Raw genomic sequence first — 14405 nt, forward strand, 5'->3', positions numbered from 1 at the left:
GAGTATTTCTTTTAAGTGGCCACTTCTGTGGCCTCTTATTTAGCCACTGTCCTGCTTATCTTCATAGGAATCAGTATGGCTTTAAGTTATCCCTCTACAATTTACTGCAATAGAAAGGAAAGGAAATCTAGGTGGTGTTTCTTTTTCTTTCTTACCCACCTTTTTCTTTTAATAGGGTTTTCCCTACAGAATAATGACTCCACTATGCTTTCATTATTTTAAAATAAAAATAATTTAAGCTGTTTTATAATTAACCTCTCTCTCCTTCTGCAGAACTATGTGGGGAGGAGTAAATTACAACTAAAAGTTTTGAGCAAACCAGTACTACATTAACTCAGATACAGAAAACAAGAAAAGTGTCCCATGTAGGTGTGAACAGATCTCTTTGAGCGAGGTCCTGTTACACAATGTCATGTTGTCATTTTTAAAAAATCCATTTACTCCACAATGGTTCCAGTGCAGCTGACTCCATAATATGTCTACACAGCAAAAGCTGTGCATGTGCTAGCCTACCTAATCTAGTTTAAATTCAGCTAGTGTGGATAACCGTAGCAGTGAAGACAGTGCGGTGAAGGCCTCAGCGCAGATTTCCTGGGTACAGCGTACTAGCCTGCGCTGAAGTCTGTGCTGTATTGTCTTCACTGCTCTTGTTATCTGTGCTATCTCAGGTGGGCTAGCCCCGTATACAACTTTTGCTCTACAGACATATGCTAAGCGAGATCTCATGCTGTAGAGTTGTGGACCAAAGATCTTTCGGACAAGTAATGACAACGTGAATGATCTACATGCTCTATCTTACTAAATGGTATAAATTTACAGAATACCGAGAGAGAGAGAGAATCTATCACATGCACATGCATCCCTGGGAGTGTCTGGTTTTGGGGCCATATAAATTAATCAACTTTTACTGGGTGTGGTAAACAATGTCTTGGAATGAGATTTTAATTAGTGTACTGCCATATGTTGAGGGAGATGGCTTCCTAGGTACACAACCATACCTGGTTGTGTTAGTAAAGTGTAATTTGGTACCACTGCTATCTAAATGTAAAAAGAAAAGGAGTACTTGTGGCACCTTAGAGACTAACAAATTTATTAGAGCATAAGCTTTCGTGAGCTACAGCTCACTTCATCGGATGCATTTCTAAATGTAATAGTTGTATGTATTAACTACTTTCTGGACTTACATCCCCATATGTGTGATTTTTCACGTGTGTGTGTGTGTGTGTATCATCTATCTATCTATAGATAGATAGATATAGGCTCACTCAGTTATCTGTCATCTTGATAATTTATCTACTTTTTACTGAGTACATACTGTTTTGATGTGACTTGTATAATATGCATTACACTAATAAAAAAAAGTTCCAACACAAACAAAGCTGTGTATTTTTAAAAAATCAAAATCTCATCCACTTTTGTTGCATATACCTGACAATTCGATGGCTTGGTCTGCTGCCTTTCCTAAAGTCTTATGGAGAAGCTCAACTTTCAGAGTTACTTTAGGATTTTGCTGATAGGTCTTGCTGTAGCAGCCACTGGATTTCTTCCAGAATTAGAAAGGTTTGAGTGAATGGAAACTTTTAGCCTTCTATTTTAAAGTAAGCCCTTCTCTCTCTAGCACGCACACTTGCTAGACCATTATATTTTGCTGTGATTAATAAAAACCCTAAGCTTTGTTTAGAAAGCTGAAGTTGTCAGTAGTTACAATTTTGTGAGTGAAAAGATGGAAAAAATTATCAGGAATCTTAGATTCCTCACTCTCAGATATGAAAATGAAAACTACAATTCCATATGCACCTGTAGTGACATGACACACTATCCTATTTGAATATACCCTTCCTTATCATGTCTTTATCTGCAGAAACCTCTTAGATTCTTTCTTACTGTTCTTTGCATTAAAATATTTTGCTGTAAGAGGGAAAAGTGATCTCATCCCTCCTGTTGTTCCGGGAAAGAATGATATTGAGCTCCTTCCTTTGTTTATAAAGCCAACACCTTGGTAAATTTGTGTATTAAATTATTTCTCTAGGTTTCCACTGTCATAACTTGAAAACAAATACTTTTTCAAAAATGTAAAGAGAGCACTTTGTCTGAAATTCATAGAAAGCTGACAGGTTTCAGAGTAGCAGCAGTGTTAGTCTGTATTCGCAAAAAGAAAAGGAGTACTTGTGGCACCTTAGAGACTAACAAATTTATTAGAGCATAAGCTTTCGTGAGCTACAGCTCACATGCATCCGATGAAGTGAGCTGTAGCTCACGAAAGCTTATGCTCTAATAAATTTGTTAGTCTCTAAGGTGCCACAAGTACTCCTTTTCTTTTTATAGAAAGCTGATAATAACATACAGAGACAAGGTGGATGAGGTAATACCTTTTCTTGGATGAGCTTACAGTGAGCTGCTCTTCAAAGAGCTCTGTTCAAAGATATTACCTCACCTACCTTGTCTTTCTGATATCCTGGGAACAACATAGCTACAACAACACTGCAAACAGTAATAGTCTTTCACCTCTAGGTCGCTGCTCCCAAATTGCCAGTGACACAAGAAGTTTCTGTGTAACAACTTTACATGAAATGGTCTCAGTCCTGTTCAGAATGCACAGATGTCCACATCTTAGTTGGCACGGTTGTCTACAGTATCCACTTCTGTGTCTTACCGGCTGGTCTTTCCTCCCACCCTTAGACTTGGTCTCTCCAAGATCAGAATGGAAGAGCACTGGTGGGCTATTATTGGGAAGATTGCTCTCCTGCTGCCTGTTAAGATAATCTGTGGCTAAATAGTGCATTTAAGGCTACAGGGCTGTCAGTTCAGTCTGGAAAGATGGCCCATGGACTGTCTCCAAATGAATAACCAAGAACTGATTCAATTCGTCCTTCTGTGCTTCTCATGAAAACACGTTTCCTCCCCCCAGGAAATTTTAGTAGGAAATGAGTTTTTAAATAAGACCCAGCAAACATGTGGGCACAGCCATGCTTGGTACTTCATAAGGGGTTAATAACTCTTATTTGATTTTTCAAACCATAAAACATCTTTCATTTCCCAGGAAAATTGTCCTAATGCAACAGTGTCGGTTTGGAATGAAGAATAACTTTATTTCTGAGATGATGACTGCTAAATTGAATATCCCATTTATCTTCCTCAGTGATTTTTTTTAAAGTGGTTCTTGTTTTTTGGTTGTAAAGGGAGAATGAAAAGGAAATAGAATGCTGAATGCACAGTTCAAATCCACTGTTGCTACTGTTTTCTAAACCGGGTTTATTACGGACGCGTGTTCAGTGACCACAAATAGTGTGTGACTGTGTGTGTGCTTAAACAAAAAGGAAAGCAGAGGTTTGCTCATTTGTTTGCCTATTGTGAAGCTGTCCTGCACCTTTTTGCTCCTTTGTAACAGGGTGAAGGCTACTGAATGGAGGACTTGTGCCATTTGTTGATTTTAAACCTCGCTGTTAATCCACAGGAACCTGCTGGTCTACACAGCAGGAGAGCTGTGTGACAAGTGGAAATCTGGGAGGGGAAAAAGCAGGAGGGGGGTGTGTCACAGTAGATAATAATTATTCAGCCATCAGCCTTTGTCACCCGTAAACCTAATTGTTACCCTCTGCTGGTAACCAGATTGAAGTGCTGGCCTTTTAAGTGTTCCTTGATTTTACTTGAAACATGCTTATGATGGCTAGACCAGTTTATTGTTGGTTTACGTACCACTATCAGCTTTTGTTTTTAAACCTTATTAAATTTTCTCTTGCTCTTATTTCTTCTTCCAGTTAACATTTTTGCGGTATAGCTCAAAATGACAGAGATGGCTGGGTGAAAACAGTATAGTTGTTCACATATTTCCCTGTGTCAGACTTTCATTAGAGCAGGAGCAGAAAACTACTACTCTGCAAGCTAATTTTTCTGGTGTTACTATATTGTCAATAACTGCTGTTGGACTAGGGAATCTTAGCTATAGGAATAGTCCTTTGTAAATAGGAGCAGTGTAATTTTTTAGAGTATGGGTGGAGAGAAGCTTGAGGTACACTTTCAAGCCAAAAAATGTAGTCTTTAAAAATAATTGTTCTTTTAGGTGCTTATCAAAATTGTAAGATAGGGAAACAAAAACAACTTAAGCTAGCAATGTTTTGTACATATTGGGGAGAAATAAAAACATGAAAATGAAATGAAACAAAACAGAAAAATCTTTAAAGTATGATACCTTTTTTCCTGCACACTCAGAAACTGGTTCTTCAACATTCCCTGCCAGTTATACATGCTAAAATAAGCATTTCACATTCTGTCCTCCTCGACTTTATGTGTAGAAGTTTGTAATCTGAAGTATAGTGGCTAAGATTATCTCTGCATCTAGAGAATATTTTTTCTACGTGGTGTAAGTGATCTTATGCCATTATGTAACACTGCTTAGGCTTGTGCCGTGGCCTTAGAAAGGCTCTTGACTTTCACATAAGTTGCTGATATAGACATAGATGTACCACTGATCAGCTCTAGTTCTTTTCTGGAAAGTTAGGCCATATATATTTCACACAATTGCAGAGAGGGTTTTATGGGTTGACAGCTTATGTTTGAAAGCTGTCGGGGTTGTGGTGGAGTCTGATTATATAACATTCTCAGATCCAACATGGTAAGATCTTCCAACTGGTTTAGTATTTCATCAAAGATTTGCTATCAGTATCAGTATCATTTGGAGAATATTTTGACTTCTTAATCCCTCTAACCTCTCAAAAAACATATTTAATTGATTATTTTAACCTGTCCCAGAGGAACACAAATGGACATACAACTCTGTTTAGACTCTTGTCATTCTTATTCCTTTATAAAACATTAAAGTCATAATGGCACCCAGTAGGATCTGATGATTCCACCGAAAAATAAGATTTGTCTAATACAAAATTTTGATCAACAAAAAACAGATCAGAAGTCAACTGTTATCTCTTCACCTTTCCTTCACATGGGTTTATCTGTGACTGCTGTGGCATATGAATAACCATAGTGTTTTTTATAATTTTGTTTTTGCAGGACATGTCTCAGGAAGGCTATGGAAACAGATCCCAACCTCCTATAGCCTCAGGAAAGCCTAACCATGAAGACTTAAACCTAATACAACAAGAAAGACCATCAAGCTTACCAGTAAGAAATTAATGTGCCAGTTGTAGAATAGTAGTACATTATTTTAAAATGAAAAATATTTTATAAAGATCTTATTGTCTCTATGATATGTGGATGAGATTTTGGGATGACAATATATAAAAATTTTAGTACGACATTTGTTTTAAAGGCATAATGAAAACTTATTACTGTGAATGTTCAATATATTATCTAGGGTAATCCCGTATTCCTTAAAGGAAGTCTCTTAGTCAGATAATTCATTTGGTATTAATTTGTTTAGTGGCCACCACACAGTTTGCCATATTAAATATAGTTTATTCTATCAGTGTAAGGTTCAGATATTGTGTGTGTGTGTGTGTGTGTTTGTGTTCATAGCTTGAACTGGTTCAGGACTTTAACTGATTCACAAATTTGTACCCAGATTTGTCTGTGCATGGAGAGGAAAGAGTATAGCTTCTTGTTAGTTTTTTTGGTTTTGCAGTCATACGCAAGATAATTATTCAGGGTAAAATAAAAATTATTATTTTTAACTCCTGATTCCTCCTTTGAGGGTTTTCTCCCCTGAAATACGTTTTATTTTATTTTAAAGACCTTGTAGGCATCAGTAAGGAAGCAACACTGCCATAAGTTATTCCCTTCAAACCCCAAACACAGTTCATTAGTTGTCAGCAAAGTATAAGACACTTGCAAAACTACTGGACGCATCTTTTCACAAGTTAATTCTGTTTTAGTCTATTGGAACAGTCTAAAGAATGATATTAATCAGAATTATAGTAATACTTTATATTGGTCTGGTTATTATCACTTGAGTTTTTGTGATAGATTATCATGTTAAATTAACCTTGCCTAGTTGTATTAGCTTTATGCATAATTGAAAAAAACAAACTAACACCGATAAATTGATACACTTAGCAGAGACATCAGAGCTACCTGCACATGGAGGTCTTCAGTGTCCTGATAAATGCCAGCTGTAAGATGCAAAATATGTTTTGGCTGTGTTCCCATTTACCTCTAGTGGTTTTATAAGAAGTAAATCAGCTTCATGTACCCAAACAAACTTAAACCAGTTTAAATATTTTTAAGTTAAAAGAGGCAAATTGGTTAAACCAAGTGATTTGTGGCTGTGAATACAGTTGCATTGAACTGTAGGATATTTCCAAGAGATCTCCTACAGTTCAGTGGGCGTGTAATCGTTTTAAATTAGTGGAGGGACCCATTTGAAGAACAGGTAAATTAAGTATGCTTAACTTATCTAGACACTGGAGTTACATGTGAAATCCAAGAACTTACTGCATTTTTCCAATGACATATGATGCTACCATCCATTTCTAAAAGCATAAGAAGAATTTGCAGCAAATCAATCAAATATTCAGAACTAGAAAATTATCATAAAATTGTTTCATGTTGTAACAATTCCACTTGGTAGGCTGATCAAGCTGAGTCCCTCCCCACTTGTAGCTTTTTCTGTTGTTCAAATCACCTATCTTATCTGTCCTGTCTACAGACGTTTTGAAGCCTGGGTTAAAGAAAAGACTGTGTAATCAGCATATTTTTAGATCTTTTAAAGTTCCATTTTTAAAACATAGAACAGTGACCAGAAGTATGTATACCATAAATTCCTTCCACCTGGTTTTATACACTTAGATATATGTGTGCTTTGTGGAGGATCTATGAACATTGGTTTAAACAGCGTTGTCCACTTACTTTTGAACTGGTTTTTATTTCAGCATTTTTCCAGTAAACCGTTTTTGAGACTAACTCAGAAATGGTTGTTGACAGTCAGTTGTACATAGCAAATAGTGTGGACATGAGCTGTTTCGGCAACAGTTAAACAGATTTAAAAACTTTGATGTGGGCAGGCCCTTTCCCCCTCTCCATAGTTGATTATGTCTCCCTAACCCACACAGTGTAAAGAATTACCAACTACATAATGGTCTAATAATATGCTTACAGTTTTGTTGCATGCTATATGCAAGCTATTTCAAATTTCAGCATCTGTCCTACTTTTATAAGGCGCCCGCGGGGGGGCCCCCCCATCACCAAAGTATGAGAAGAGTATCAGGTATTATGCGTCACTAAGTGTTTGGTATATTCAGTAGTTCATTATTATTCTAACCGTGAGTTGATGGTGTTATAATTGAATTATAAAATCTTTGGCCCCATAGTTTTAAATTTGTGACTTAGTCTTAAATACCTTTATTCATTGAATTCATCACTAAAAAACTTTGATAAAAATCCCAAATCTGCTTCATCCACTCAAAAATCTTACTATTTTAAAAGGTGGAAGAGGGGGTTTCCTGAGACTAGCACGGAGTGGAAGATCTTTTCTCTTTTCATTCCATTTAAAAACAAAAGCAACCCTACATATGTATACACATTGTTTCCTATCTTGTGAATGAACTATCCTCCACTTTCTTAATCTCAGAAAAAAAATCATTCTTGTATTAAAAAATACTTGTCCTTCTGAGATTGTGTAGGGATTAAAATGACACTAGCCCATATATTACTTGGAATAGGAACAATCAGTGTCCAAAAGATGCTACAGTAGTAAATACTGTAACATGTTTTTTTCTGGGGTAAAGAATTGACTGAACATATTACTCCACCCGCAGCAGCTCCCTCCACCCCTTATTTGGACAGTAAAGTTTTGTATCCAGTTTTTGTCTAGCTACCAAAACCCTTGACCAACATCTCTGCTGTAATATTCCACAAATTCCTGTAGTTTAAAACTGGGTGTTTGGGAGTCATTTGGGGGGCATTCAATATATCCTTTGAGTGCTGTTTTTAAAATCTGTTTTGTAATGCTGTTCTTGAGAGTAGTCAATAAGTTTCCATGGGCTATTTTAGTCTCAAATGTGCCAAGGTTGTTGTGTTTTTAATAAAAAAAATTTGGTTATGTTTTCGTTCATGATACTCCTATACAGTATAGAGTTTACCTATTATAGTTTACTTTTTAAGGGTGTTAGATGACATCATAACTGCTCGCTCTAAGTTATGTAGAAAACTTCTACACATTGCTAAAAGAACAAAGAAACCAAATAATAAATGTTGGATGGTTTTCCCTGGCACTGGTAAAAGGCTACCGCTTTGATGGATTTCAAGAGGAGTTAACCACCTTCTGCAGCTCTGAAAGCTGATTTGTGTCATCCTTTTGGAAGTTTCCCAACAGGTTAGTGTCATAGTAAGCATAGCTAAACAGGTCAATAGTTGTTCCATTTCCTTCACACATTGTAGATAAAAGTCCTGGTATGAATGTCCCCATAAAGTTCAAAGCAGACAAATTTGTAATGTGGATTGGTAACAAATGTCTACAAACCAAATATAGTTTTATTGGCTACTCCTAATGGCCCATCAGGTGCTATACAAAGTTCCCCTTCCTTCTCTTAAATGTTCAGCTCTCTGGAGGGTTTGCTCTAGAGGGTTTTGACCATGTGGAGTCACTAAGAGTCCAAGTGAAATGTTGCGTAGAATAGTACTTACAGCACTTTTGTTTTGGTACAATTGGAAGGAAATGCCAGGCTTTTGAGAAAACCTGGCTATTTGGTTCTCTGTGAAGGAAAGGAAGTAATAAATGAAAACTGTTCCCTATTAGGCGGGGAGGGGGGAGAAGCTTGGATGAAAATGTCTGGAGAACAGCTACTATGGAGGAGATTTCTTTAAAGTTAAGGAATAGTGGCAAAAGATACATGGTTCTGTGATCGCTGGAAAGGTAAAAATCCTTTACCTTTCTGCTCGCATTGCAGATGAGGCTCCCTAATGATACATCAGCAAAGTGGTTGTTGCAGGCAGTAAAAGAGCCTAGATTAGCTCTAGACTCTCTGCGTGTGGTGTGTGTCATTTCATAAACTTTCACTGCTGATGAGATAGCTAGGATGAGGGGGTGAAATTGGAAGTTTCATTTATTATTTGTTATTAGTTTTTAATTGATTTCCACGGGAAAGTTCTCAGATGCAGTATCTTATTTTTCACTAAGGTCCTATTTTTGTCCAGTTTCCAGCTTGGTTGGCTGAGTACAAGGTCAAGTGACTCTACCAAGATCACCCTGCCTTAGAATACAAGTTTCTCCTACACTAGCTACAAGTCCCCTACTCTATACTAGGCCCCTAGAGGAGACTGGATGGCTTCCCTCATAGTTCATTCCAAAGCTCAGTGGGCCACTAACCTGTACTATACAGCAAGCAGCTTCCTAACACATTTCTTTTTAATCTTTTAGCTAAGATCAGATCTAGAATCAGTTTAATATCAGGTATTTCCTTTGGGGTGAGTGGGGAAAGATGATATCCATCATTTGCTGTGCAATGGAGTAAATGCTGTACTAGATCTTCTCTGCCTTTAACTTCTGTTTTCTCAGGTTAATCCTAAAATCTAATATCTTTATTGGGTCTTTTTTATGGATGCTCAACAATTTTATGAACAAATAAAAATAGCAATGAACCATGAAATTAGAATGCTGTCCCTACCTTATGTGAGTCATGTTTAAGTTTGGGTGCACAAACTTATACAGAGGTCCATAGTAAAATGGGACCTTGTTGTATTACATTTGACAGTATGGACAACAACACAACAATTATTCCTCTGTGGTTTTGTTTACCACTTAATATTTCTGATATTTTGTTTACACAAAGTTGTAAATGCTGAGCAGTTATTCTTTGCATACTGTGTATTTTTGAACTGCTCCTATTATTGTGAAAATTAGATTTTCAAGATTCTCTGCTTAGGTAACATAGTGAATGGTGAAGCTTAAATGCAAAGTTAGATGGGTTTGGACCATAAAACAATGTTTCAAGTAGATGCTTATCTGATGGGAAGAAATATCTAGCGCAGTAATGGCAGCTAAGTGTCTTGTCTACAGTAGGAAGTAGAGCCACCACGGAAAAAAATTTTCATCAAAAGGTTTCTCCTGAACAAGTATTGGAAATGACTGAAGTCTTGCGTAGACCAGACAAATCATTTCCAGTGCTATATCGGATATGTAATTGAGACTTTATAATAATGATCTCCTCTCATGTCGTACATGGTAAGCTTTTTAATTATATTTATGCAGGGATTTGTCCAGTGGGATCAAAGCCTCTGGGTGCTACCATAATACAAATAATTATTATTAGGGTAGGCAGGCTACAGGGGTGTAGGGAAAGGGGAAATCAGAAGCAGTAAGGGAAAAGTGGTGGTAGAGACTCTATAATTTGGTAGTCCAGATGGATACTTTGCAAGTAAACAAACCAAAAGAAAAAAAGAAAACCTAATAAAAATTCAAGTGCTGTTAAGAAAACTCAGAATGCTATTACTGATTTGAAGAAAGGTCAGTAAACTGGTTCTTGGTAATAGAAGGTAAATGTAGCCTGTGGCTGATAAATACATGGATAGTGCATGGTAGCAATTGTAGCCTCTGTTTATTTACTTTTATTCATCTCTTGAGCTGAAAATAACTATTTGGGAATATGTTAAAGTCAAGAAAGAGGGGGGAAATAGGAATATATAATACTTGTGAATGAAGTTTTCCATTGTTTTTACACAGTGAGGGATGAGAGTGGTGTCTTTCCCCTACTTTCCTTTTGCTTTCTCCTGCAGTGTTATAAAATAACTGAATGATCTTGTTTTCCTTTGTTTGGGTCAAGAAATTTTAGCTGAAAATTGTTACTCTGTGAAAGAAGATTATTGACTCAACAAGCCTTCAATTTTCAGTGAATAACACACCCACCCTCTAGCTTTAGGAACATGTCGTGCATGCATTCTATTTTAAAGTACAGACTGTAATTTAAAACTGAGGCATTTTGATGCCCCACTGAACTCTGTTTAAGACTGGAATAAAGGGAAAAAAGCTTTAAGCTACAAAGAAGTGACTGAGCTTTCTCAAATGCTTTTCCCTGCCACTCTACATCAGGTTAAAAAGTCTGAAGGTGCTACTTTAAAAAAAAAAAAGTTATTTTAATCCCCAGTTGAACTTCGTTGCCTTTTATTTTCTTCTTCCTCTGCCATTTCACATAATAAAGACAGAACATGTTTATACGCACACATGTGCACACATATATCTATAAATAAATAAAATCTTGTCTGTCTTCCTGTGTTTCTAAAGCACCTATCACCATATTTAAGTGTCAAGTATCAGAGGGGTAGCCGTGTTAGTCTGGATCTGTAAAAGCGGCAAAGAGTGCTGTGGCACCTTATAGACTAGCAGACTCTGTTAGTCTATAAGGTGCCACAGGAGTTTTTTCTGCTTTTACATATTTAAGTGCTGATTCTAGTATGGATTCTGTATGCATACATTTGTTTGGGTCAGCATACTGAGTCAGGCACAATTCCATTGAAGTCAACGATATACTAGGGATGAATTTGGTTCAGCACATACTGTAATCACTCACCTGTTTATAATACAGGATGAAATCCTGGCCCCCTTTAAATTCAGTTTAAGTCCTCCAGTTGTATGTAAATGGTTTTTAAATTTATGTATGAGTAACCCTGAGCAAGCCCTCTGAAAAAGGATAAATTTCACCCATAAAAACTGGAACATCTATTCTTCAAGTAAGTATTCTTGCTGGTAAAATAATCATAATACTCAAATGTAGATAAAATCTCTTAGCTCCTTTATTCTGTTATTAGTGGTTCGTTTGTTTTCCATGTTTTTCAGGGATGCTTGCTTTTATTTGATGGACTGGCCGTGTTTATTTTAAATATTTAAAATGCAATCTTATGCCTGCTATACGAGTATGGAAAATAGCTTTTAGTACCAGAACAGTGTAAAACAATATTAAGCAGTTCTTTAGCATATTATATTTCCAAGGACTTTAAAAAGTATCCTCACAACAACCCTCTGTGACAGGTAAATTGTTATTCCCATTTAACACCTGGGAAAACTTAGACACGGAAAAGTTAAGTGAACTGTCAAGCCCCTAGAGGGAGGCTATTTCAAGGCCTTGATTAGAACTCGGGGATACTGAAAGCTTAATGCCATAATGGCCTTTATTTATTTAAGACCTCATTTTCAAAAATGGAAGCCTAAAATTAAGTTCTGTAAGTTCAGAGGTGCTGAGCATCCATTAATTCCCATAGAAGTCAGTGGGAGTTGCATACATGTGCTCAATGCCTCTCAGTATCAAGATACTTAGGTGTCCTAAGTGTGGGCATAGGAACTTAAGTTTGGACTTCGATTTTTGACAATCCTGGCCACAATTTGTGTGATTGTACATGTTTTCCTCGTCTCTTTGATTACATGTAAGTTTTGAGTAAATAGTAGATTTTTTTTACCGTGGCCTACTTTTGTTGATTCCTGTGTGCACATTTAGAACACTGTATAGAATAATAAGACAAAAGGATATTACTCATTGGAATAGTATTGCGGGAAATACCTGAGACACTGTTAATAGTTTTTCTTTCTTTTATTTCTACCACAAGTATTTTTGTAAGAGCATGTTCTGTGGCATCGCTCCCTTACTGATGAGTACCAACCATTCTAAAGGATGGGCTAAGCCTCAGAATACTGATTAAATCCAGTAACTCATTCTGACCAGCAACATCAGAAGTCAGATAGTAGATTCCCTTTTCTTTCTCCTCCACCACCTAGTCTTTATTTGTTTGCTCGTTTGTTTATTTATTTGTATCCATCATACTGCCTAGGAACCTGAATTATGGACAGGACCCCATTGTGTGAGGTACTGTACAGACCCAGAAAAAAAAGACAGTCCCTGTTCCAGAGAGCTTACAATCTGAGTATACAATAAGAGACAACAGATAGATACAGACAGACAGGTGGAGTACGAGGAAATGGTATTGATCAGCATGATAACCAGTGCTCTGTTGTCTTCTGGTACCCTGATCATGATTTTCTTTAAAAAATTTCTTAGTTCTCAGTCCTCAAACACTTACACATCTGAGTAGTCCCATTGAACTCAATGGCACTATGTGGGTAAATGCTTGCAGGATCAGGGCCTAAGATTGTCAGCTCCAGATCTGATAGGGCCTGAGTCGTCATCTGTGCTTGTGGAGCATTTTAGCATACTGGTGCACGAATGTTAATTGAGGCCTCCATAATACAAATGATAAATATAAACACATGGTTATTGTTCATTGTCTGTTTATTTTATATTATGGTCATGCATAGAAATCCTGATCAAGAATCAGAGTCTCGTGCTTGAACTGTAGTGAGTTCTGTTGATGACGGTGGTTTTTCAATTGGGTCTTAACTTCCCTCAAATTTGCCTTCTTGAAATCTAATACCGTTGTACTACTGCATTCTCAGAAACCATTTATCACTTTTTTGAAGTCACATATGTTGGTTTCGCTATCAGCAACCTTCCCTTTAATCTCCCCCGTTAGTAAGGAAATCCAAAATGGATTATCTATTTTAATAGCAAAATATAGTGTAGAAAAGTATGAAAAGTGTACATACAATATTCTCTGTGTTGCTGAGTAAATTACTTCATTTCAGTGACTGCAAAGATTAATATTCTAAATTAGGGGTTCTCTACCTCTGTCATTCTAGGACACCCTGCATTTTGGCCACTTGCAATAGATTTCCTTAGATACAACAAGAGTTTTTTGTGCCAGTCCCACATAATTTCAGCAATGGAGGTACTGCTGGAATTGGCACAGTGCTGTATGGGGGTACACAATAGCATCTGAAGTTGGGTTGTGAAAGCTTGCCATTTCAGCAAAAAGCTAGGGATAGGGAATTGAAAACAGGCTTCTGATCTCCTTCCCCTCCCCGCAGATAACTGCAGATGACCCTCTGAGGCATCTTGCCCCACAGGTTGAGAACTATTCTTCTAAATAAATAGCAAGAACTGAATTTTGAGGCACATTTGAATAATTGTATTAGCATAGGAAAATGTGCTGTTCTGGATTCTCTTATTTCACATCATGATTGATTAAGTGACATGAATTTATAAACTACACTACATGATGTGCCGGATCTTAACTATTTCTGAAGGTGGCAATTATGCGAGGAAAAACAGCTTTTAAAGTATCCTTGCTGTTGATTATTAAAGAAATTAATATTTTGTGAAGAGATGTAACATATAACACGCTTGTGGGAGTGGGAGTCTGGATATGTGTATCTGTATGTACTAATACACATGCAGCTGTAAGCGATGAGTAAATTGCTGTACACACAATAAACGGACCCAATAAAGACAATAAAGCTAGTGTTTCAGGTCATAAAAACATAAGTTGCATTCCCGCACATATACTGGTATATTATAACAAATTATTAAAATATTTTGGCATAAAAAAGAGGTGTAAAACGTTATTATTATTTTTACTTTTAATAAAATGTAAGCTGCACAAAGCCCAGTCCACTCATTAACAAAAAGCTC

General features: G+C 36.8%; 1 protein-coding gene across 24 annotated transcripts in view; it reads left to right on the plus strand.

The window, feature by feature from the left end:
* ARID1B (AT-rich interaction domain 1B) overlaps positions 1-14405 on the plus strand; it is a 409836-nt gene that overhangs the window by 107010 nt on the left and 288421 nt on the right. For all 24 annotated transcript variants that reach the window (XM_038394479.2, XM_038394489.2, XM_038394491.2 and 21 more), the window contains one exon: positions 5008-5118. In XM_038394479.2, coding sequence (XP_038250407.1) covers positions 5008-5118 — 111 coding nt within the window. The remainder of the gene's footprint in view (positions 1-5007; positions 5119-14405) is intronic.

The sequence above is a fragment of the Dermochelys coriacea genome, chromosome 3 (assembly GCF_009764565.3).
Source record: "Dermochelys coriacea isolate rDerCor1 chromosome 3, rDerCor1.pri.v4, whole genome shotgun sequence".
Lineage (NCBI taxonomy): Eukaryota > Metazoa > Chordata > Testudines > Dermochelyidae > Dermochelys > Dermochelys coriacea.